A 27,927-nucleotide genomic window follows, 5' to 3' on the forward strand; every position below is an offset into this window, starting at 1 on the left:
ATGTTCCGTTTAGCCAGGATGAGCGTCGATCGCTCAATACGCCGGTTAAAGGTATATGAATGACACATTTCATACAAAAGACATTTGTTTACGTAACTGACTAGGACACCTGTATACTGCTAAGGCACTTAATAACAGTGGAAATGTCAAGTTACATCTTTTCTTTCTTGTTTATTCATCTTGATGCTATAATAGTTCAACATTTATATCAAAACGGCAAAGCCTTGAAAGAATGTAGAACTTGTAATTCCCTGCATATATGTGTACTGTTACTAATTACCGAAACCGGCAGATATATCACGCTAAAACAAGGCTTTTAATCTACATGTATTTAAAGCAAATTAAAAGTAACAAGGTTAATTTCGGGTTGATGTACATATAATGGTTAAATTGTGTATAATTATTAATTGGTTGTAAGTGATTTTCGACTGCTTTCCTATATTTTCATCTCAGAGATAATAGGCAATATTCTGTTGTCCGACCAGGGACATATAATACAGTATAATACAGTATATATAGTTGCATCTTTATATTTTACTAATTGCATTTGCTTATTACAAAATGAATATTGAATTTTAGATTAACTCTATTTTATGTTGTTTTCTCCTCTAGTCTAATTTTTCAAGGGTCAGGTTCAACAAGAATATATCAAGAGTTAGTCAAATATTGCTTCTGACTTTCGGACTATCACAAAAAAATAATACTGAAAATAAAAAGGAACATAGAATAGAGAGAGAGAAAAAAGTAACACATATGGGAATGAAAGTAACTCTATCAAGTCTGTAATTTTAAATTTGCAAACTCTCTAGTCTCAGGAAAGCTTTGTAAGGGCACCTCAGTATATAGACAGCTGACATATTTTTAGTTGTAGGAAAATGTTGTGATGATCATATGTTACATGAAGATGTTACTTTATGCTGGTAGTTTTTTCTATAATAAATGTTGCACAACTTTAGTTAGTTATCAACAATTGCATTGTTCATGTAGAGGTTAATAAAAGCAAGAGTTTAAACATTTCCTCTGTGGAAAATCTTCTTGTTCTAGGCTTCTGACATAGTTTAACTTATTTTCCGATACAGGTCCTTATGATCCTCTCCACCAGACTAGAAAAATTGTTACAGTATAAATGCAATACATAAATTGAAATTTGATATCACATTGTCCATTAAACCTGAAAGCTAGTTATATGAAATAAAAAAAAAATGTTTGGTGAATTGGTCTAGTGATATGATACATGCTGTTCACTGAACTCACTGCTGTTTTAATGATGTTCATATCATTTATTTTTTTCTAAATTTTTTAATTTGCTGTATTTGTTATGGAGTAACTTTATCTTACATATTTTACACAGTGGTTGTCATTCCTCATCAACAACATTTTTGTGAACAAAATTAGATTTCAACACAAAGGGGTCTCTGATGGACACTTTAATAGTGTAATCATACTGAAATCATATAACTAGGACATACAAAATGTAACATGTTAACCCATTCCATCACGCTATACTGACAAAGAATATGGTGGAGAGTTTAGAGTGATGGGCCACAATCAGCAATTTTAGAGCACATAGCATGACTGTAATATGTAAATGACATGGGGACTGATCTTATGAGCCTTCTTCCTTTTGCCTGACGCTCAGCTCATAAGCCAAAAGTGAGTTTCATCCAGAAGAAACATTCCATATTAAGTTGCCTCTTAAAATCCTGCCATTGGGGGCAGCAATTAGCGTTAATTAATATTCTTACTCTCTACCTGCTTTATGGTGTGTATGTATGTGTCAGTGTGATCTAAACCTCATTCTTACCCTGATCTACACATTGATAAAAAGTGAACTGGGTTCAAGGTATATAAGTATATGTAAATATGTATATGCTAAAAGATTCTGAAGGATAGCACTTTCTAATTTAGCTGTGAAATAGTCGGTATATCACTTGTTTAATATTTATCCAAAATGTATATTTATTGACCCAGGTAAGTTTTAGTACTTAGAAAATGTAGAAAACATAGAAAAGTTTAGAATTAGAAAATACATTCTTGAAGTATGATGGTGATGGGAAAGGGAGAATATAGGCAGTAATTTGTAGGATCTTTAAGGCATTTCCAGAACACTGTTTCAAAGATTTTGATGAGTTCCAGTACTAAGATATATAGGCGGGTCCCATAAGAAAAGCAGGAGTCAAGGACCCTACCCGGTAATATCTGAGTCCCAAAAATCACTGCAAGGCACTGTAGCAGTTAGAGAGATTTGTGTTGTTTCAGCATACCTGTATAGAAAAGTACACAACATCTCAGATTTCTTGAGAACGGTAACATAGGTGTCTTATAGTTCAAGACAAGTAATATCTGTATATAAAATGCATATAATATCTATGTCTCTATATCTCTGTTACTTGGTATAGACGTATTCACTTACACACCTACCATGAGGTATACAGATCATTGATATACCTGTAACTGACAGTGTTCTATATATTGACCCCAGTGTTCTATATATTGACCCCGGTGTATATCAAGCTGTATATTATGTACCTAAAGAAAGAGTGTCGCTGATATGTTGCCTGATGTAATGAACCTATTATATATGATGATAACATAAATCAGTGCATTACATCATTTTTCAAATTTTCTTACTTTATCTGATAGCAGCTATGAAATAAACAGTATCAGAAGCAATTCAAGACATCTGTTTCTGCAGCATTGTAAAGTAGTCTGCACGTAGTCAAAATATGGAACAACAACCTAAAAAAAGTTACAGTTTAGATAAACAAACAGAAAATCAAGATCTCATATAATTATAAGTCTGAAATTGAAAAGAAATTTTAACTGTTGTCAGGATCAGTTTATTTATTGTATCATTATTATTGAATATTTGAGTCCAATATAAGAAATCTCAAATGATCCTGTACTGGTAATAAATTTTACAATTTTTATAAAGAATAAAATAAAAAAACAACAATCTATTTAATACCATAAGTACTTAGTTTTAATTGGAAATATGTGTGACTGATTATCAACTTTGTCACCACTATATTTGATTTGTATGACTGTCTCATTGGAAAAATAATTCTAATTTAAAATTTGACCGTTGCAGTTAACTGTAGTTAGATTCCATAACTGGATGTATTAAGGCTCTAGAATCTGTTGTTCATTGTAAAAGGCAGTGATGGAGGTCAGCAATTTAATTAGTTCAATTGAGATATTTCCTTGTTTTACTCATTTTTGAAGTGAATATGTTTGCTTACTGTATACCTGTACATAATCCTTTTAAACATGATCAATTTAGACAGATATTGAAAAGAATAGTCATCTTCAATTCATTCTTTCAATCACTTCTAACTATTTTTCAATGTTCTGCTCTAAATCTTATGCCACCAATGCATTCTGTTAGTGTGTGACATCATATCCTTATTCAAACCTGATCTTGCAATGTATTATATGAAACATGTGTGATATACAGAAATATTACATGGGTATGTTCACTGAATAACAAGGCAATCATGTGATAAATGTATAAAATTATATGTATGTATGTATTAATTTTATCTACCGCTGCATTTTGCAACAGCTGCAATCATAGTACTTATCATTCTTTGTATTTAAGTGTTAAAGGCTTTACTGTAGGTGGAAACAAGAGTACTCTGGGAAAACCCATTTGATCAAGTGTACCTTTTCACATCTGACCATTACCAATATCAGATCATAGATATAATCAGCTGAAAGGACCTGATGTTAATATCAACTGTAATTTTCAGGTGCTCCAGACGATCCTCCATGATGGCTACGCTAGTAAAGACGCCTTACTTGCCATTCGCTGGTGTTCTGACAGTGCTACCAAAGAGGGCGTGGTCAGTATCGGGGACATAACTTTGCCTCTAAGGGCGGGGCGTGCACCTGAACTGATCCCAGTGAAGTATTTGCCTGAGAATCCACCTCAGTCAGTGCTGCGACACCTCCGATGGATCATGCAGAAGGATGCTATTGGCCAAGATGTCTTCCTCATTGGTGGGTGATATATATTGACAACCTATGCTGATTCATAGATAAACAGGTGTTTAGACAAAAATTCTCAGTCACAATACAAAATAATTGTTCCCTAATCTTTCAAAAAGTTAGACAAATGTTGCCCAATTATTCTGCTATCTTATAAGTAGATATTTGAAAACACACCTTCTTTTAAACATCTAGCTCTTACAGATCACGTGTCTTGATGAGAATGCTTGGATTAAATTTACCTCCCGCAATTGTTTGGTGAAACAGCCAGCAAATAATTAAACATCACATACTTAATTCTATATATGATATGAAAGACTAACTCAGTATGTGTTTGATAAGATACTCTACATCAGTAAATGATGCTGAAATGTTATTCATCTTGTCTTGATGCTCTGGACAACAGGGATTATGTCCCTTGGATTGTTGTAAGAGTTACAGTTAATTTTCACTATATTGGTTGTGTACATAGTGTTTGACACAAAACAAATGAAGCACATGTATGTCTATGTGTACAAATACACTTTATACACCAATGATGAACCTGTTAGATGGGACTTTAAACAATCCGTTTCTGACCACAATACAGAACACTGACGTATGTCTGTGCGACAATACCTAGGGATAGGAAGCCATGGTTAGGTAAAATCTGTAACCAACCAACAAACAAACCAAACAACAATCAACCAACCAACTAACCAATTAAAAAACCAACCAACAAACAACCCACCAACCAACTAACCAATTAAAAAACCAACCAACCAACAACACACCAACCAACTAACCAATTAAAAAACCAACCAACCAACAACACACCAACCAACTAACCAATTAAAAAACCAACCAACAAACAACACACCAACCAACTAACCAATTAAAAAACCAACCAACCAACAAACAACACACCAACCAACTAACCAATTAAAAAACCAACCAACAAACAACCCACCAACCAACTAACCAATTAAAAAACCAACCAACCAACAACACACCAACCAACTAACCAATTAAAAAACCAACCAACAAACAACCCACCAACCAACTAACCAATTAAAAAACCAACCAACCAACAACACACACCAACCAACTAACCAATTAAAAAACCAACCAACCAACAACACACCAACCAACTAACCAATTAAAAAACCAACCAACAAACAACACACCAACCAACTAACCAATTAAAAAACCAACCAACAAACAACACACCAACCAACTAACCAATTAAAAACCCAACCAACCAACAACACACCAACCAACTAACCAATTAAAAAACCAACCAACAAACAACCCACCAACCAACTAACCAATTAAAAAACCAACCAACCAACAACACACCAACCAACTAACCAATTAAAAAACCAACCAACCAACAACACACCAACCAACTAACCAATTAAAAAACCAACCAACAAACAACACACCAACCAACTAACCAATTAAAAAACCAACCAACCAACAACACACCAACCAACTAACCAATTAAAAAACCAACCAACCAACAACACACCAACCAACTAACCAATCAAACAATCTGCCAACCAATAATTTACATACTTGATATTGTTTTACATCATTAGTTTATGTTGTTGTTTGATTATCAGTTAATATGACTAAACCAATGATATTTTCATGTTATCCAACCTTGCATCTTCTTTTTTAATGGACACCATGTTGATACATGTTTAGACTAATTTCTTATTTCTGTAGATAGTGTCATTGATCAAAGTTTGTATTAAAAAAACAAATGATTTTTATTATATCATAAAGGTAAATTGAGAGAAAACCCAGAAAAGCAATCTGATTATTTCTAATCAACCACAAAGCAAAGAGTAGTGTCAATTTTATACTGCTGAACATGCTTATGTTTTTGCAGATGCATCCATCTTTGAATTTGTCAGTTTTACATGAAGGTTGTTGTTACTATTTCTTGAGAAGTACTGGATAAATCTTTCTTTTCCATATTTCATATTTATGTTCTCCTTCATCCCTACCTGTCGTACTTCTTTACATTGAGACTGAGTCATAAAACAATATAGTTGACTGGTAGCCATCTTGGATTTTGACTATTTACTTGTTTTACTTTGTGATAGCTATTTCTTGACAGGAACTGGATGGATCATGCTCAGATTTCATACGTAGGTTCCCTTTTGTCTTTGGCAGTGCACTGGCCATTTAAGACTGCTTGATTAGAAAAAAACAAAATGGCCGACAGGCAGCCATAATGAATTTGACTGTTATAGTTTGATATACCCGTATTATTGAGAAGTATTGGATCAATCTCAAATCTAAATGTAGGTTCCTAGTGGTGTGTTTTTCGTTACTTATCAGAAAATCAAAACAGATGACAAGCAGACATCTTTGATTTTGAATATGACAGTATTTTATTTGAAAGATTACTAAGGTCCTGTGTTGAGCAATGACCGTTTTTGGACTGATCGAAAGAAGGTTTTCATCTTTCAGTTTATTATCAGTTTGTTTGAGAGATACTGGATGGATCATTCTCTACTTGGATATAACGTGTAAGTGTAAATAAAAGAAAAAGAGCAGCAAAGGGTAAAAATAAAAAAAGTCAACTAGTAAGGAGTTATATGTGGTAGGGGTCATACAGTGCTGCGTGTGAGTCCTAAAACTCTGCTGGATCTCTTCTGCCAGTAAAACTTCTAGTGTGACAAGATTTTACGTGTACCAACCAAAAGAAGTATAAAACCTCTGTCTGAAAAGGTGTGACATTCTATAATCTGTCAGTCTTATAAGGTTTAACTATCTATACCAGTGAGTCTGTCAGTCCTACATGTTATAATTGTCTGTATGTTAAGAGGGAAACACTCCGTCCTACATGTTATAATTGTCTGTATGTTAAGAGGGAAACACTCCGTCCTACATGTTATAATTGTCTGTACGTTAAGAGGGAAGTACTCAGTCCTACATGTTATAATTGTCTGTATGTTAAGAGGGAAACACTCCGTCCTACATGTTATAATTGTCTGTATGTTAAGAGGGAAGTACTCAGTCCTACATGTTATAATTGTCTGTATGTTAAGAGGGAAACACTCAGTCCTACATGTTATAATTGTCTGTATGTTAAGAGGGAAGTACTCAGTCCTACATGTTATAATTGTCTGTATGTTAAGAGGGAAACACTCCGTCCTACATGTTATAATTGTCTGTATGTTAAGAGGGAAGTACTCAGTCCTACATGTTATAATTGTCTGTATGTTAAGAGGGAAGTACTCAGTCATACATGTTATAATTGTCTGTATGTTAAGAGGGAAACACTCAGTCCTACATGTTATAATTGTCTGTATGTTAAGAGGGAAGTACTCAGTCCTACATGTTATAATTGTCTGTATGTTAAGAGGGAAACACTCAGTCCTACATGTTATAATTGTCTGTATGTTAAGAGGGAAGTCCTCTGTCCTACATGTTATAATTGTCTGTATGTTAAGAGGGAAACACTCAGTCCTACATGTTGTAATTGTCTGTATGTTAAGAGGGAAGTACTCAGTCCTACATGTTATAATTGTCTGTATGTTAAGAGGGAAACACTCAGTCCTACATGTTGTAATTGTCTGTATGTTAAGAGGGAAGTACTCAGTCCTACATGTTATAATTGTCTGTATGTTAAGAGGGAAACACTCAGTCCTACATGTTGTAATTGTCTGTATGTTAAGAGGGAAACACTCCGTCCTACATGTTATAATTGTCTGTATGTTAAGAGGGAAACACTCAGTCCTACATGTTGTAATTGTCTGTATGTTAAGAGGGAAACACTCAGTCCTACATGTTATAATTGTCTGTATGTTAAGAGGGAAGTACTCAGTCCTACATGTTATAATTGTCTGTATGTTAGGAGGGAAACACTCTGTCCTACATGTTATAATTGTCTGTATGTTAAGAGGGAAACACTCCGTCCTACATGTTATAATTGTCTGTATGTTAAGAGGGAAACACTCCGTCCTACATGTTATAATTGTCTGTATGTTAAGAGGGAAACACTCAGTCCTACATGTTATAATTGTCTGTATGTTAAGAGGGAAGTACTCAGTCCTACATGTTATAATTGTCTGTATGTTAAGAGGGAAACACTCCGTCCTACATGTTATAATTGTCTGTATGTTAAGAGGGAAACACTCAGTCCTACATGTTATAATTGTCTGTCTGTTAAGAGGGAAGTACTCAGTCCTACATGTTATACTTGTCTGTATGTTAAGAGGGAAACACTCAGTCCTACATGTTGTAATTGTCTGTATGTTAAGAGGGAAACACTCAGTCCTACATGTTATAATTGTCTGTATGTTAAGAGGGAAGTACTCCGTCCTACATGTTATAATTGTCTGTATGTTAAGAGGGAAGTACTCCGTCCTACATGTTATAATTGTCTGTATGTTAAGAGGGAAACACTCAGTCCTACATGTTATAATTGTCTGTATGTTAAGAGGGAAACACTCAGTCCTACATGTTATAATTGTCTGTATGTTAAGAGGGAAACACTCAGTCCTACATGTTATAATTGTCTGTATGTTAAGAGGGAAACACTCAGTCCTACATGTTATAATTGTCTGTATGTTAAGAGGGAAGCACTCAGTCCTACATGTTATAATTGTCTGTCTGTTAAGAGGGAAGCACTCAGTCCTACATGTTATAATTGTCTGTATGTTAAGAGGGAAGCACTCAGTCCTACATGTTATAATTGTCTGTATGTTAAGAGGGAAACACTCCGTCCTACTTGTTATAATTGTCTGTATGTTAAGAGGGAAACACTCCGTCCTACATGTTATAATTGTCTGTATGTTAAGAGGGAAACACTCAGTCCTACATGTTATAATTGTCTGTATGTTAAGAGGGAAGTACTCAGTCCTACATGTTGTAATTGTCTGTATGTTAAGAGGGAAGTACTCAGTCCTACATGTTATAATTGTCTGTATGTTAAGAGGGAAGTACTCAGTCCTACATGTTATAATTGTCTGTCTGTTAAGAGGGAAGCACTCAGTCCTACTTGTTATAATTGTCTGTATGTTAAGAGGGAAACACTCCGTCCTACATGTTATAATTGTCTGTATGTTAAGAGGGAAGCACTCCGTCCTAAATGTTATAATTGTCTGTATGTTAAGAGGGAAACACTCAGTCCTACATGTTATAATTGTCTGTCTGTTAAGAGGGAAGTACTCAGTCCTACATGTTGTAATTGTCTGTATGTTAAGAGGGAAGTACTCAGTCCTACATGTTATAATTGTCTGTATGTTAAGAGGGAAGTACTCAGTCCTACATGTTATAATTGTCTGTATGTTAAGAGGGAAACACTCAGTCCTACATGTTATAATTTTCTGTATGTTAAGAGGGAAGTCCTCTGTCCTACATGTTATAATTGTCTGTATGTTAAGAGGGAAGTACTCAGTCCTACATGTTATAATTGTCTGTATGTTAAGAGGGAAACACTCCGTCCTACATGTTATAATTGTCTGTATGTTAAGAGGGAAACACTCCGTCCTACATGTTATAATTGTCTGTATGTTAAGAGGGAAACACTCCGTCCTACATGTTATAATTGTCTGTATGTTAAGAGGGAAACACTCAGTCCTACATGTTATAATTGTCTGTATGTTAAGAGGGAAGTCCTCTGTCCTACATGTTATAATTGTCTGTATGTTAGGAGGGAAACACTCAGTCCTACATGTTATAATTGTCTGTATGTTAAGAGGGAAACACTCAGTCCTACATGTTATAATTGTCTGTATGTTAAGAGGGAAGCACTCAGTCCTACTTGTTATAATTGTCTGTATGTTAAGAGGGAAGCACTCAGTCCTACATGTTATAATTGTCTGTCTGTTAAGAGGGAAGCACTCAGTCCTACTTGTTATAATTGTCTGTATGTTAAGAGGGAAGTCCTCTGTCCTACATGTTATAATTGTCTGTATGTTAAGAGGGAAGCACTCAGTCCTACATGTTATAATTGTCTGTATGTAAGAGGGAAACACTCAGTCCTACATGTTGTAATTGTCTGTATGTTGAGAGGGAAACACTCTGTCCTACATGGTATAATTGTTGTGTCAAATGTCAAATCATTCAATCCCATATAGTCTGTCTAAAGTGAAACATAGTATTGAGATATTCCCTCTGATAGACAGTCAGACAACATAGGATTGAGATATTCCCTCTGATAGACAACATAGGATTGAGATGTTCCCTCTGATAGACAGACAACATAAGATTGAGATGTTCCCTCTGATTGATATTTACACAACAAAGGATTGAGATGTTCCCTCTGATTGATATTCAGACAACATAGGATTGAGATGTTCCCTCTGATTGATATTCAGACAACATAGGATTGAGATGTTCTCTCTGATTGATATTCAGACAACATAGGATTGAGATGTTCCCTCTGATTGATATTTACACAACATAGGATTGAGATGTTCCCTCTGATTGATATTCAGACAACATAGGATTGAGATGTTCTCTCTGATAGACAGTCAGACAACAAAGGATTGAGATTTTCCCTCTGAATGATATACAGACAACATAGGATTGAGATGTTCCCTCTGATAGACAGTCAGACAACATAGGATTGAGATGTTCCCTCTGATAGACAGTCAGACAACATAGGATTGAGATGTTCCCTCTGATAGACAGTCAGACAAGATAGGATTGAGATGTTCCCTCTGATAGACACTCAGACAACATAGGATTGAGATGTTCCCTCTTACAGACAGTCAGACAACATAGGATTGAGATGTTCCCTCTGATAGACAGTCAGACATTAAAGGATTGAGATGTTCACTCTGATTGATATTCAGACAACATAGGATTGAGATGTTTCCTCTGATAGACAGTCAGACAACATAGGATTGAGATGTTCCCTCAGATTGGTATTCAGACAACATAGGATGGAGATGTTCCCTCTGATTGATATACAGACAACATAGGATTGAGATGTTCTCTCTGATAGACAGTCAGACAACATAGGATTGAGATGTTCCCCCTGATAGACACTCAGACAACATAGGATTGAGATGTTCCCTCTGATAGACACTCAGACAACATAGGATTGATATGTTTCACTATGATAGACAGTCAGACAACATAGGATTGAGATGTTCCCTGTGATAGACAGTCAGACAACATAGGATTGAGATGTTCCCTCTTACAGACAGTCAGACAACATAGGATTGAGATGTTCCCTCTTACAGACAGTCAGACAACATAGGATTGAGATGTTCCCTCTTACAGACAGTCAGACAACATAGGATTGAGATGTTCCCTCTGATAGACAGTCAGACAACATAGGATTGAGATGTTCCCTCTGATAGACAGTCAGACAACATAGGATTGAGATGTTCCCTCTGATAGACAGTCAGACAACATAGGATTGATGATGTTCCCTCTGATAGACAGTCAGACAACATAGGATTGAGATGTTCCCTCTGATTGATATTCAGACAACATAGGATTGAGATGTTCCCTCTGATTGATATTTACACAACATAGGATTGAGATGTTCCCTCTGATTGATATTTACACAACATATGATTGAGATGTTCTCTCTGATTGATATTTACACAACATATGATTGAGATGTTCCCTCTGATAGACAGTCAGACGACATAGGATTTATGATGTTCCCTCTGATAGACAGTCAGACAAGATAGGATTGAGATGTTCCCTCTGATTGATATTCAGACAACGTAGGATTGAGATGTTCCCTCTGATAGACAGTCAGACAACATAGGATTGAGATGTTCCCTCAGATTGGTATTCAGACAACATAGGATTGAGATGTTCCCTCTGATAGACAGTCAGACAACATAGGATTGAGATGTTCCCTCTGATAGACAGTCAGACAACATAGGATTGAGATGTTCTCTCTGATAGACAGTCAGACAACATAGGATTGAGATGTTCTCTCTGATAGACACTCAGACAACATAGGATTGATATGTTTCACTATGAGTTAACATCTCATTTCTGTTTTCTGACTTTCTATCAGAGGGAACATCACAATTCCGTAGATCTAGTTTATTTTTAGAAATATTGATATATGGATTTTAAACCCTTCATTGTGAAAACATCATTAAAGATTCTGAAATCCGATTTCTTAATACAGAATACTTCTTGCCTAACAACATTGTTAAGACAGATGGAGGAATAATTTCCAATTTGGAGACAGCCATTCAGGCGAGGGCATGGTACATGTTTGTAATTTGATTGCGATCCTAAAATAAGCTCTCCTAGTGAATATTGCATTCTACACCTACCATTTTGGTTTCTCCATTGCATAACTGATCCTGGAGTTTTAATGTCAATGTGATTCGGGTCCATTTTGTATTGATCTCTTACATTATACATATACACAGGGACCTAGTAACATATGTTTTTGTTATTGGAGTTTATAAGAAACGAAATATGTATTTTTTCAAAACTATACATGCACACAAGGACCTGATAATACTGTTATGTCTGTAGTATGAGTGTGTATATATACAAGTGACATAAGGAAGGCGTATTATATGTATATGAGCTGAATCTTTAATTGGAGTGACGCCTGTACCTGGCATCCGCAAGCCATATTTTGGATGTTGTAGATGCAGCATTCTACATACCTAAGGCTAGCTGCTGAAATGTCTCAAATTGAAATCAATATTTGACCTAGTGGAATTGGAAAATTCCAATCTGCATCCTCGAGGACATTGCATGCAGAGGACTTAGGTAGTCATTGGCAATGCGTGTATGGCAAGGCGGTTTGTTATGCGGCGTATGTGATGGTACATTTCCATTGTGTTGCCAGTCGATGAGTTCTTGCTGTCTCTAATCTTTATTTTTTTTCTCTTTTATTTTTTAATTTTTTTTTTGTAATTTTGATTTGAAAATACATCTTTTGGTGTAGAAAGTCATATAAATGATATGACACACTACATCCCAAAACACAAAACCCAAGAATTTACATCTACATCTTGTGTGTTAACTTCGTCTAACACATCATCCCTAAACACAAAACCAAGAATTTACACCTACATCTTGTGTGTTAACTTTGTCTATCACATCATCCCTGAACACAAAACCAATGATTTATATCTAAATATTATGTGTTAACTATGTCTAACACTGCATCCCAAAACACAAAACCAAGAATTTACACCTACATCTTGTTTGTTAACTTTGTCTAAAACATCATCCCTAAACACAAAACCAAGAATTTATACCTACATCTTGTGTGTTAACTTCGTCTAACACATCATCCCTAAACACAAAACCAAGGATTTATACCTACATCTTGTGTGTTAACTTCGTCAAACACATCATCCCTAAACACAAAACCAAGAATTTATACCTACATCTTGTGTGTTAACTTCGTCTAACACATCATCCCTAAACACAAAACCAAGGATTTATATCTAAATATTATGTGTTAACTATGTCCAAAAACATCATCCCTAAACACAAAACCAAGAATTTACACCTACATCTTGTTTGTTAACTTTGTCTAATGCATCATCCCTAAACACAAAACCAAGAATTTATACCTATCTAACACATCATCCCTAAACACAAAACCAAGGATTTATATCTAAATATTATGTGTTAACTATGTCCAAAAACATCATCCCTAAACACAAAACCAAGAATTTACACCTACATCTTGTTTGTTAACTTCGTCAAACACATCATCCCTAAACACAAAACCAAGAATTTATACCTACATCTTGTGTGTTAACTTCGTCTAACACATCATCCCTAAACACAAAACCAAGGACTTATATCTAAATATTATGTGTTAACTATGTCTAACACTGCATCCCAAAACACAAAACCAAGAATTTACACCTACATCTTGTTTGTTAACTTTGTCTAAAACATCATCCCTAAACACAAAACCAAGAATTTATACCTACATCTTGTTTGTTAACTTTGTCTAAAACATCATCCCTAAACACAAAACCAAGGATTTATATCTAAATATTATGTGTTAACTATGTCTAACACATTATCCCTAAACACAAAACCAATGATTGACACCTACATGTTGTGTGTTAACTTTGTCTAACACATCATCCCTGAACACAAAACCAATGATTGACACCTACATGTTGTGTGTTAACTTTGTCTATCACATCATCCCTAAACACAAAACCAATGATTGACACCTACATGTTGTGTGTTAACTATGTCTAAAACATCATCCCTAAACACAAAACCAATGATTGACAACTACATGTTGTGTGTTAATTTTGTCTAAAACATCATCCCTAAACACAAAACCAATGATTGACACCTACATGTTGTGTGTTAACTATGTCTAAAACATCATCCCTAAACACAAAACCAATGATTGACACCTACATGTTGTGTGTTAACTTTGTCTAAAACATCATCCCTAAACACAAAACCAATGATTGACACCTACATGTTGTGTGTTAACTTTGTCTAAAACATCATCCCTAAACACAAAACAATGATTGACACCTACATGTTGTGTGTTTACTTTGTCTAAAACATCATCCCTAAACACAAAACCAATGATTGACACCTACATGTTGTGTGTTAGCTATTCATACCTTTATTATGGAGTCATACCTGTATTTTGAGTTATAACCCTAGCCAATTCAGCATGCTAGCATAGTCTAAACCAAAAATTCAAATTTTCATTTGTATATCTCGAATGTTGACGGTGTCAAATACATATACCAAAATTTAGAGGGAAGATCTGATACCCCTTACATACAAGAATGGTTTGAGATATTTGAAAACCACCAGATGATTGATTTTATGCAGAATCGTGGCCTTGTTGTTTCCTACTCATCAATACAGAATATGCTAAATCTTAATGCATTTCCGTCAGACACACAGAGGTCTAACATATTTGGATAGTTTTTGAAAGGTACATCATCTGAGGAATAATGACAAAAACTATTTTAATTCACTGAATTCTATGTAGACCTAATTTTCTTTTGCTTTCCTGAGTACTTTTAAACCACAGAGTCAATACCACAGACTGTTCAAACAAATCAGTACAAGTAGTTTATTAAGTAATGCGCGAAATCAAGCGTCCACGAAATACCTTAATATTCGAAATCAGGACGCCGCTTATTTTCTCTAACAATAAGCAATGCATGTTTATTTATGCAAACAACATCATGCTTATTTTCAGAAAAGGCTTATTTTTGAGATCGGAGATTTAAGAGTATTATTTTGAAAATTGAGCCCAAAGAGAAAGTACCTAATATATATACAGCTTAGAATTCATCCAATGAGCTTGATTACAGGCAATGTATCCTTTATTGATACCAATATCAACAGACACAGAGAAGTTGTTCAGTGGCCGAGTGCTGGTAATTGTTCTATTACTGCCATAGTTATCATTCTGTAATCTTGTTGATGAAGCACTAAACAGAACGGAAGTCCATGAATCTTCACAGTCACCGAGCGTGTTGTGCTTCAGCTCTACTGACACAAACACACGACTGACACTGATTCTACTGTCAGATTCATTCCAGGAAAGGATTCATTTCTGTTTTCCTGGATACGAACTGTCAGTTGGATTTATTCACAACATCTGATAACTGAGTCAGAACTTCATTATCAGAGTAACTCCAGTGAACAGTAAACAAGTAAACATGTACCACTTCAATGAAAGCATAACGATGAAGGATTCAGCTGACCAACTGTACTGTACTGTAGATCTGACATTGATATATACTGTACTGTAGGTCTGACATCGTTATACACAATGTACTGAAGGTCTGACATCGTTATACACAATGTACTGTAGGTGTGACATCGTTATACACAATATACTGAAGGTCTGACATCGTTATACACACTGTACTTTAGGTCTGACATCGTTATACACAATGTACTGTAGGCGTGACATCGTTATACACAATGTACTGTAGGTGTGACATCGTTATACACAATGTATTGTAGGTGTGACATCGACATAGACACTACTCTAGGTCTGATATCGTTATACACAATGTACTGTTGGTCTGACATCGATATAGACAATGTACTGTAGGTGTGACATCGTTATACACAATGTGTTGTAGGTGTGACATCGTTATACACAATGTGTTGTAGGTGTGACATCGTTATACACAATTCACTGTAGGTCTGACATCGACATAGACACAACTCTAGGTCTGATATCGTTATACACAATGTACTGTAGGTCTGATATCGTTATACACAATGTGCTGTATGTCTGACATCGACATAGACACTACTCTAGGTCTGATATCGTTATACACAATGTGCTGTAGGTCTGACATCGACATAGACACTACTCTAGGTGTGACATCGTTATACACAACGTACTGTTGGTCTGACATCGTTATACACATTGTACTGTAGGTCTGATATCGTTATACACACTGCACTTTAGGTCCGAGGTACAAAATTGATATAGACTCTACCGTTGGCCTACAAGTACTGTGGGTCGAATATCGATATAAGCTGTTTACCGTAGATCCGAGGAGTATCACTGATATAGACTATTTCTGTGCTGTGAGTCTAACATCGATATAGACGCTGTTCTGTATGTCATACATCTTTATTAACAAGGTAACAATATCGAAATAGACAATGTATTGTAGGTCTAAGGTCGACATAGACGCTGTAATGTTAGTATAACATCGATATTGATATTGTTCTGCAGGACTGATATCGATATACATTATGTAGATACCGCACTGAAGGTCTGGCATCGATATAGCCTCGCTTCCGTAGCCTTCCTTTACTAATGGTCTAAGATCGATATAAACACTGTACCGAGCGTGTTTTAGACTCTACCGTTGGTCTAACATCGATATAGACTCGGTTCCGTAGGCCTTCCTCTACTAATGGTCTAAGATCGATATAAACACTGTACCGAGCGTGTTTTAGACTCTACCGTTGGTCTAACATCGATATAGACTCGGTTCCGTAGGCCTTCCTCTACGAATGGTCTAAGATCGATATAAACACTGTACCGAGTGTGTTTTAGACTCTACCGTTGGTCTAACATCGATATGCTTTAATTCCAATATCGATATTTACTCCTTTCAACCATAGGTCTAACATCAATATAGACAATGTGATATAAGTTTTAGATCCCTTATTGTGGTTTCAAATCGACCACCACCAGAGAATGATTTCCTTTCGACCCATTTATCCGCTACTCTATTTCCAAACACTGTACTGTACGCCCTGTTTCGATATTGGTAATTTGTTCGTAATATCTGAAAGCAAGGAACTAAAAACCATACAAGTAAACGTTTTCTGATGGGAATTAACTTGAATGCTGTTTGCAGTAATTAATGGTTAAATCGACCATTAACAACTTGACTTTTCTTATCGTTTGTCTCCTTTAGTCTTTCCGACTCTCCTTCATGTCGCAAATTATTCAGCAGGTGCCCCCTCTCTCTCCCTTTGACTAATACTTTTTCCTTCTTTCGAACTTGTTTTAGTTTGAATTATGTGTATTTTTTTCTGTAAATTTAAGATAGTGTATAGGTATCTCTGTCCGCAACGTCAGATCTTGGCACAGAATAGTTGTAAGTCATCGGCCGGAAATCAATGTCCAGGCGAGAAATGGACAGTATGGTGAACCGCCAGACCAATTAAAGATTTGTATAGGTTTACTATGTCTGTGTGAGTACAAATGTTATCGTCTGTCTCGCGCCACGCATTACCACAAATAAACGTCTTCGTTTTATCAAATATGCAAACCAATTGTTATTTCCGTGTTCTTCTTCTAATGACTGTTTTGGAATTGTTACTGTCCGTTTTCTTGCCAGTGTTTCATCATTTGTTTATCACATAAGACAATCTTCTGTTTATAATGTTTTTGTCTTCACGTATTTATTGTAATTATTTTTCAAGCGCCTCTGTCACTTATAGACCTCCCCCAATACTGTTGATTAGGAAGGCAAAAGCATGCCTGTTGGTGTTGATAAAGAAATAGAGTTCTCTTTATATTTACGCCGTGAAACTATCCGTCTGTGATGAAGGTGAGAATGAAATATCGCTTTATGTTGTTGAGGAGAGCAAGACCATCCTTTACGTTGCATTAGAGGAGCGCCATCTATGCTGTTAATGTTGTTTAAGATATATATGTTGTCGTAGAAAGAGAGACGGTCACTTTCACTGTATTGGCGAGTTTGATCTTATTTAGCTTTAAGCGAGATGTTAGTCTATGATGTTGTAGATACGAGTATGATCTGTTGAAAAGAAACCTCGATTGATGTTTTAGAGACGAGTGATCGGACTTATAGTGTGAAGATGAGAATGAACTCTTCATTAGTAGGAAGAGAAACGTAGATTTATTTTTGTAGTATTATGTGTGATTTGTTTGTGTTGCAGGAAGCGACATCTCGATTTATCTTGTAGAAGCGAATATGATATTTGTGTTTTAATATAATCTGTCCTGCTCTCTTATCATTCATAATTTTGCCTGCTTTATCTCTTTTTTTGTCCGTCTTTGCTTTTCCACACTGTCTTCTTCATATTCCCATATGCGCAATATGAATCACATTTTTCTTTAATGAATATATACTGACATCTTTTATTTTTACGTTTCTGCTAATGAGTTTTATAAATATGTACTCACAAAATTTAAACGCGCAAATTAAATGTGTTTTGATAATGATGAATTACCGCATACTTGTATGGTATACTCACAGTTGTTATTAGCTATGACTGCGTGGTATATCCTTATGTCGATGTCGATAAAACAAAACGTCAAGAAAATACCAACATGACAGCATAATCATAATTCAAAACCATATTCCATAAAACGAAGGCAGAACATGAACAAAAGATTTACACTGAGACTCTTGATAAATTACATGGAAAATTAGACCAGGTGTTGCGGAAGAGTAAGCGTCCTCTGATTTATCGACGACATAAGTTGCATGTTTCATTATGATTATCGCTTTTGTTATTCGTTGTAGGTCCTCCGGGTCCCTTGCGTCGACAGATCGCTATGATGTATCTAGAGCTGACAAAACGCGAGGGAGAATACATATCGTTATCAAGAGATACGACAGAGAGCGACCTCAAACAGAGACGCGAAATCAGGTCAGGGACGGCCTTCTATCTGGACCAGTGTGCGGTGAGAGCGGCTTTGGAAGGGCGCATTCTCATATTAGAGGGTATAGAAAAAGCAGAGAGGAACGTTCTGCCCATCCTGAACAATTTGTTGGAAAATCGTGAAATGCAACTGGATGACGGTCGCTTTCTCATGGCGGCGGACAGATATGACAAACTTTTGACTGACCATACTCAGGCGGAACTTGATCAACTTAAACTTGTTCGTGTTAGTGAGAACTTCCGTGTGCTTGCGTTAGGACATCCTGTTCCCAGGTATCAAGGTAACCCCTTGGATCCCCCTCTTAGGTCCAGATTCCAGTCACGTGACATCACCTCTCCGCCTTTCAAAGAACTGCTTGATTCATTACAGACAGATATGAAGAATGTCCCGCCACAACGTCTTTCACAGATGCTATCCTTCGCCACAGCGATCATTACAAAGGAATCATCTTCATTAGGTTTACCTGATTTTCCCATTTCTAATCTAGTCAACATTATACGGATCCTGGATTCTGTTCCTATAATGTCCTCACAAGCGTTGCTACAGATACTGTATCCATACAACACAATGCTTGGTAAGGATGGAAAGGTAGCTGTTGAAAGAATTTTACAAAAGTTTGAATTAATGGACGCCAAAAAACAGAAACATCTAAAGATCACTTCAATCAAACAAAAAGATGATGGTTCTTCTCAGGTCGTGCTCAATGAACGGTTTCCTTTGACAGTAAACAACGGTTTATTTGCTCAAAACCATAATGTAGGAGAACATCAGTTTGTGACGACAAAATATCACGAATCTCTCCTAGCTGAGCTCATGATGAGTCACACATGTAAAGACTTGTGTATCGTCGGCCCGAAGGGCAGCGGGAAAAGTGCACTAGTAGGTGAGCTGGCCTCCTTATTAGGCTATCGTATCGAACCCATAATGCTCTATCAGGACATGACGTCACGCGATCTTCTGCAGCAGCGAATCACGTTACCAAATGGTGACACGTCCTGGCGTCTATCACCCCTTGTTACCGCTGCCATAGAAGGCAGTCTGGCAGTTCTTGACGGTGTTCATCGGATAAATCAGGGGTCGTTCTCCATTCTTCACAGATTAATACACGACCGAGACCTTCAGCTGCTTGACGGATCGCGTTTACTTAGGCATGACCGATACCAAGAAATGAAGAAAGAACTGAATTTGACCGATGAGCAAATGTCAGAAAAAGGAATACTGCCTATCCACCCGTCTTTCCGGATGATTGCTTTGTCAGAGCCTCCTGTTGCGGGTAGCACTAAGCAGCAATGGATGACACCGGAATTACTAACGATGTTCTTGTTTCATAACCTACGTCCTCTGTCAAAGGCAGAGGAGTTAGAGGTCATCCATAAAGTGGTCAAAAACTCTCCAGACATGAATTCCCTGATAAGCTTTGTACACAAATTACGGACATCTACTGACCCAGCAATGGCCTCTATAGCATCATCATTATCAACCAGACAACTGATTCGCGTGGCGAAGAGAGTAGCGCAATTTCCATCCAAAGATTTGTACGGGATCGTTGAAAAAGCATGTCTGGCTAGGTTTCTGCCACAGCTACCTAAGGCAGGCCTCCATCAATCAATGGAGAATGAAGGCATTAAGCCAATTAAAAACGTCCAAACTGACAGTTTGACGCTTGATCAGTCGATTACTAGTGAAGTTAACAACGGAATGTTACGTATTGGGCATACGACAGTCCCGTTGTTTAATCCAAACAACAAGACCAAAGTCCCGGATGTATTGTTCTACGATAACCCTCAGCATTTGGGTGTTATGGAGGACATGCTGAAGGACTTCTCACTGGGCGAGAACTTGTTGCTAGTTGGCAATCAAGGTGTCGGTAAAAATAAGATCGTGGATCGTTTCCTATACTTGCTCAATCGTCCCCGTGAGTACCTTCAACTTCACAGAGACACAACCGTTCAGACCCTCACTCTACAGCCCACTGTCAAAGATGGAGTTATCGTGTACGAAGATTCTCCTCTTGTTTCTGCCGTTAAACAGGGCAACGTCCTTGTGGTTGATGAGGCAGACAAGGCACCGACTCATGTAACATGTATACTGAAAACCTTGGTGGAATCAAAGGAAATGCATCTTGCAGACGGTCGACGGATAGTTTCACCTCATTCTAGTATACCTCCTTCGGAAAATATAATCAAATGCCATCCTGACTTTAGGATGATTGTTCTTGCGAACAGACCAGGATTTCCGTTTTTAGGAAACGACTTCTTCGGGTCGATGGGTGATATATTCAGTTGTCATGCCATAGATAACCCGGATATGGAATCCGAACTAGCTATGCTCAGACAGTACGGGCCAAATGTACCAGAAACAACACTAAAAAAGCTGGTTCAGGCTTTTGGAGAACTCCGTAATATGGCAGACCAAGGATTGATAGCATATCCGTACTCTACCCGTGAAGTTGTCAACATCGTCAAACATATACAAAAATACCCAGACGAGGGACTCACAACAGTCGTCCGTAACGTGTTTGACTTTGATTCGTACAGTAATGAGCTGAAAGATACGATAGTGCAAACTATGCATAAGCACGGTATTCCGTTCGGGGCAACTGAGGCTGTGGTAAATTTGGCAAAGCAATTACCGCTACCGTCGTTCAGACTCACAGGGAAATGGGATATGCAGAGCGGACAAGGTCGTCGCAAAACTGCAATGATGAGTCTACCGGTCGAGTCGTCTAAAGTGCAGTTTCGTGGACCGATAGAGGTCGCTGTTCAGGCGACAGTGTTAGAGAAGCGAGAAGCCAGAGCTGGTATTTTCACAGAACAGGATGCCTTTTGGACGATTCCAGTGCACGAAAATAATATCATAAGTGGTGTAGCGGTTACAAAGAAAGGTAATCGATCCGAAGGAAAAAAAGACACGGACGTCATCCATATAGCTACCTCAAACCCTGTTTCCTTGTATTCTTTAAACCCGAAGTTATCCACTGTAACACATATTGATATGTACGATCTGTTTCCAACAACTTCCGGATCTTACCAACCGAGGGTCAACCTTGCCCCGAAGTCAGCCCCGTTTGACAATACCATTATTCTGCACGAGGAGGTCAGTAACGCTGTATTTCTTGTCAATTTTGAATCAGGAGAAATCGGGCGGATCAGGTCTCCTTATCTTCCGGAAACAGTAGTTGAAAAGAGACGATTTCCATCTTTCCAACAGAAGAAGGAGAAACAAAACGAGTTTCGCATGTGTCACTCACCAGTTGTTGATGGTAAAGGTACCTTAATCTTTTACAAAGTTGGTGGCGATACATTGGTGGCCATTACAGGTCCAGTATCGCATTCCGTGTCTCTGCCATTCGCAGTCGAATCTATACATCAAGTGAGTCCTAACCAATGGCTAGTCACTTCTACTGAAAACCACAACAAAAACTTAATTACGTGCACCGACGATTATGAATTCATATTGAGGTCGGTGCAAGAGGAAGGACAAGAGACAGTTGTTGACCATATGGCAACTGTGCCACTGAGCGAACAGCTTCTGAAAAGTGCAATTAAAAAGGACGTAACATCAGTTAACCGTGTCATTGTGACACCAGACACATATGCTTCAGTGCTGGTTGGATTTCCAGATGGTGATGCATCAGAGGTTTACTCGACGCCAAGAGAGTTAGTGCAAGATGACAGCATGATAGATCGAATGAGCAAACTACGGGCGCCTTACGGAGAACAGACTGACGCAGAAACACGCTATCCGATTGTTTATCTTCCTGAAAGTGGTATGGTTGTGCAGGCCCTTCCTTCATCAAAAGTTCCTTTGTCGTTGTTCCCAGACGGTAAGCGTCCGAGTAACAACAGTGGCTTTCTGGAGATCACTGATCTAGGTAACCGCACTCTGAGGTACATTCCAGTTCCAGCAGCGGGACGAGTTTCTTCCTACGCTTCTTGGATTTATCATTCTTCCAGTTCCACATTACATATGGCCCCCACTAGTAATGACGGCGTAGTCACCGTTGACGTGTCAGGTTGTGTGCGACTTTGGGAACCTGCTGTCATAAATCTAGAGCGATCTCTGCAAGAGTGGAAGAACATGATTGGTTTTACGGATGGAAAAGAACTTCAGATAACCTACGAACGCGAAAGTGGTCGCAAAGCGGATGGTCCTAAGCACGGAAAGATTGATAAGACCAACGCTCCACATGTGGGCGGTAACCAGTGGGCGGGAGGCACAGGTGGTAGCAATACTGCAGGTGAGAAACAATACAAAACATTAAGAATGCCAGATTTGACGAGTGAGAGTGGTGATATTGTTTGCTTGCATCAATTGCAGATTGTTTCAAAATGGAAAGATTGCAGTTCAAGTGACCTTGATCTCGCACCACCGACCCTTCCTGAAATTATATTTGAAATAGGTTATATATAAGTGATCTGGTACATACGAGACAAATTCGCTTGTAGCATTGTTCTGTTTACGTCGCATTCTGCCTTTTATATTTAAGATTAGATATATTGTTCACATATTTTTTCGACTTTCCTTCAAATAATTTGAAAAAGGCATCGGACCTGGTTCATATTTAGTAGTTGTTGTCTATAAAATAGTTTTTATAAAGAATATTCTATGATGTTACACGCTATAAATGATAGTTTGGTACAGCATTGAAGATGAGTTTTATTTGGTAACAGAATTGTAGAGGGATTGTCAGATTTATTTTATGCTACATGTCTACAGGCCTTGGAGGTTTAGGTGGACCTTACAGACTTGACGCCGGCCACAAAGTATACCAGGTCCCACAGGCGGAGAAAGATGCAGTTCCAGAGGAGGTCCGCCAGGCTGCACGAGAGATGGCACAGAAAGCTTTCAAAGACAGACTCCGTGAGATCAACATGAGCGAATATGACGCAGAAACTTACAACAACTTCCTGAACCACGTGCGGGGCCAGGTCCAGTCCTTAAGGGTTATTCTGGACAGTCTTCAGGCCAAAGGCAAGGAACGGCAGTGGCTTAAAAACCAAGCTTATGGCGACTTGGACGACGCGAAGCTTATAGAAGGCATCACAGGTACTCATTAAGTCACCAGTAACTAAATTATTATTTTCATCACCTCCAATTTATCGTTGGGAAAAGCAAAGTTCATGGCAACTAGTAGTTTTAAACGCACCGAAACGCACAGAACAGGTCTTCACTAACGTGCAAATGCTTGCCCTCGTCATGGAAATATGATATTACAACCTAGTAGCAATATTGTTCATCTCAATCAACTTGTATTTATGAGCATTTAAAAGATGAACTCACGAAGTACATATTGAACTAATTTCCGCATTTTTAACTTGTATAATTCTGACATGAATCATACATTCATCATCAAAATAAAATATTTCGTTTCTAAACGCGAATTAACATTTTTCTTACCATATATGGGCCACATCTACCAAAAAAGGTCTTCTCTGTCCGCTGCATTTAGTAAGATCTTCGTGCTCAAAGCGTATTTACTACTGAAATACGTTTCCTTACAATTTCCTCAATAAATCCTAGAAAGGCATTGCTATGTTTTTCTCTGAGACATGGAAGTTTATCGGTTTAGGTGAGAAATCCATTTACAAGAGGCGTGGAGAAAAGGAACCCGAGCTGGGCACACCCCAAGAGAAACCAAAACGCATGCGCCTGGTAGTTGACGTTTCCGGGAGTATGTACCGTTTCAATGGTTATGATGGCCGCTTGGAACGCGAGATGGAGGCCACGCTTATGATGATGGAGGCTTTGGATGGATACGACGAGAAAATTAAATACGACATTCTTGGACATTCTGGAGAAGACTTTAAGGTAAGCGTCATCTTAAGATATCTTTACAATAGACTTTTCCTACTGTACCTTACTACTAAGAGAGAAAGTGCCATATTCAGTAGTTATAACTGTCCTCATGATAGTTACATTTCATATTGATTAATTCAATAGCAGAATCGGTAATGACATTCTTAAGAATGATATGAATCATTAAGATATGCATGCTCAATATCATGAAATTTTCCTCTGTAAATGTCGATTTTGTCCCTCTTGATGAATGATCGTCACCATGTTGCTTTTATAGAAAAACTTTGATGAGATTGGCGACAGCTAGATTTATAACATATATTTTGTCGATCGCAGCTTACATATTGTATCACAATTACATTGTCCTCTCCATGGCCTCACCTTCGATAATATCGAGGTTTGCCCACATTCTGAACCCTCTCACGGGCATATATATGTATTTTTTCAGTACGGATTATCTCTAGTTCTCATGTATTTCGTCATCCCTCATTCGGCTGTAGATGATTATGTACATTCGTTAGATATGTAACTTCCAAATGTACGAAAAATGTTGATATAGATCGTTTCAACACATTCCATGTCTCTAAGTATGTTTTCGAGCGTTCAGAAATGCTACAAAAACTAAGGTACTTGTACAAAATCTTGTAACTCATAGAAATTTAGAAATTGAATTGTCATCTTATACTCCACAAAGTGATTGTTCACAACTTTTTCATACGTATGATTTCAGCCTGTTGTGAATTCAGTTAAAGAACAAATTAATCTTCTAATCACATATCAAATTGTTGAGGTCTCACTTTCGTCATCATTCAAGCCCGACATTTTTTTTATCGTCTTTGGTCGTCATACAGATGTCCTGCGGACTTTAAAGAGTAGCTTATTGTGTATTTGATGCAGAAGATTCGAACAGTATGCTTGTTAGCATCAATGATAGATCAATATCATATTTCATTCTAAAAATCTGAACGAAATGTTAAATCTACGCCACTTAAATTGGAGGAAATTATGTCGGGATAGGCAGGTATGATACTTTGTTAGGAGTATAGTAGGTCCTTTTCACCTGATGATCAAACCAAATGATCGTTGACCATTGTAGCCAAGAAAGGGTTGACGTGTGTCACGATTACAAATGGGCTGAGATCATCTGATGAGACGTGATGAGATAAAACATCTGCCCACTCATGCAGGGTTTTAGCGAATATATTTTCACCTTAAAATTATCTCTCAACAATAGTATACATATCACGTATTGGACCCTATTGTGTTGAATATTGTCACTCTTTAAAATCATGATACATGCTAGTCGTTATGTAATCTGTCAGCACATTAGTCCGTCGCAGATATAGCAACTCTTGATAATCGCAACAATTTTTCCAGGTACAATTAGTGAAACCTGATAAGGTTCCAGCCAACAACAAGGAACGCTTGGTGGTTCTTAAGACGATGCATGCACACTCCCAGTTTTGCCTGAGTGGTGACAACACTTTAGAGGCCACGCGTCACGCCATCAAAGGTCTAAGCGAGGAGGAAGCCGATGAACATTTTGTTATAGTCTTAAGTGACGCTAATTTTGATCGTTACAATATTTCACCTAAAAAGTTTGGAGAGATACTTCGCTCCAATGATAAGGTGAACGCCTACACGATATTTATAGGATCTCTGGAAGACCAGGCCTCCCAGTTGATAAAACATCTCCCGTCAGGGCATGCCTTTATCTGCTTGGACACCAAGGATCTCCCACAGATCTTACAACAGATTTTTACATCTACCATGCTCTCTTCAAGTTAGACTAACTGGACATCTGTAAACTAAGTGAAAGACGTAGGCGTAAGGCAGTAGAACCATGTAGTCGTCATTATTTTATTTCATTAACTTAATTTCTCTTTAATCTTAAATTAAGTGTTTAAACTTAAATTAAATAAATTATACTGACAGCGGTTACATTAGGGATATTCACAGTCATATGTACAACCCAAAATAACTAAACTATAAAATGTGATTAATTGTGGTATGTTGGACAAACTGTGTCTTTATTATTGTTAACATGTTTGTGCTTTTTTATTTGGACATAGTGTGAAACATGTGTCTTTTCCACCCCGGCAAGAAGTAATCGTGTACTCAATGGGTTGTTTGTATATATAAAGCTTCACGACGTAATCTGCTTCTTATCCAGTTTTTCGCCATGTAATATTAATGCTTATATATATCACTAATATGATATACCCTTGAGCGTTTTTCATTGGCTGCGGCAGTCAGAACTCGATTGTGATGTCATAATATGGACAATGACCTTACACAATCAAAAATTGCGCATCAAAATGGTTGCCTCCGTTTGTTTTTTGTCGTCCATTTTTTTTACTTAATCCCGGTCAAAATGTAATTATGTGATAGAAAGTATCTTTGATTTGTTTACATTTTATATTAACCAAGGCTCGCAAAAATAAAAACAGCTATGACTCGTTTCAAAAAGTTTCATGTGAAATGAAAACTTCTTTAAGATGCTATATTATTGAAACAACCCATGATAAAATGATGCATTTTTAATTATAAAATTGGTGTCGTATCCAGTAAGACACGATGTTTATAAGTTATTTTAAATTTTTTCCATTAATTTTATACTCACCAAGAGCTGATCAACGAATGCGGGTACCCATGTGATAAATATCTTTGGTGTTAAAGAAAGCGGAATACGGGTACATAAATTTTGATAGTGAAATGTAAGCAGTGTTTAAAATATCTTTTTTTCCAGTGAAAATGCTTTAACTTATTTATATCATGTTTACACAATTTGGTGATCAGTCTTTCAAATTCAGGAATCATTCAGTGTTGTAAAATAATCATCAACGAATGTAAGATGAAGTATGTTGGTAGTGTATGTAGAAAATTGCTTCTGTTTGTTGATTCTTTCACGTAAAATTTCGTGATGGAAATATAAAAAAAACACCTGCTGGCGAAGTTGTATGTGTGTTAGTGTGATAATGATAATAATAAACTTGGGCTTTTCTGATATATATATGAGGATGATCAAACAGCAAGTGTTTATTGAGATACGGTGTTTGGTTTAAATT

The 27,927-nt window shown here is 37.2% G+C and overlaps 1 protein-coding gene across 1 annotated transcript; it reads left to right on the forward strand.

Annotated features, from left to right (window-relative positions):
• LOC132552770 (von Willebrand factor A domain-containing protein 8-like) lies at positions 1-26,848 on the forward strand. Its single transcript, XM_060216959.1, has 6 exons — positions 1-51; positions 3,753-4,002; positions 18,921-23,300; positions 23,780-24,109; positions 24,633-24,871; positions 26,237-26,848. The coding sequence occupies exons 1-6, from the start codon at positions 1-3 to the stop codon at positions 26,645-26,647; spliced, it is 5,661 nt and encodes a 1,886-aa protein (XP_060072942.1). The 3' UTR covers positions 26,648-26,848.
• The last annotated feature ends 1,079 nt before the right edge of the window (positions 26,849-27,927 follow it).

Source organism: Ylistrum balloti, unplaced genomic scaffold, assembly GCF_031769215.1.
Source record: "Ylistrum balloti isolate Yb309-2 unplaced genomic scaffold, AGI_CSIRO_Ybal_v1 Utg370278, whole genome shotgun sequence".
In the NCBI taxonomy this organism is placed as follows: domain Eukaryota; kingdom Metazoa; phylum Mollusca; class Bivalvia; order Pectinida; family Pectinidae; genus Ylistrum; species Ylistrum balloti.

What these genes read in the sequence shown, in the direction of transcription:
- LOC132552770 (XM_060216959.1), top strand. Translation starts at nt 1, where the DNA reads ATGTTCCGTTTAGCCAGGATGAGCGTCGATCGCTCAATACGCCGGTTA. An exon ending in GCTTATAGAAGGCATCACAG is followed by an intron (nt 24,110 to 24,632) that starts GTACTCATTAAG and finishes TTATCGGTTTAG; the next exon opens with GTGAGAAATCCATTTACAAG. An exon ending in ATTCTGGAGAAGACTTTAAG is followed by an intron (nt 24,872 to 26,236) that starts GTAAGCGTCATC and finishes CAATTTTTCCAG; the next exon opens with GTACAATTAGTGAAACCTGA.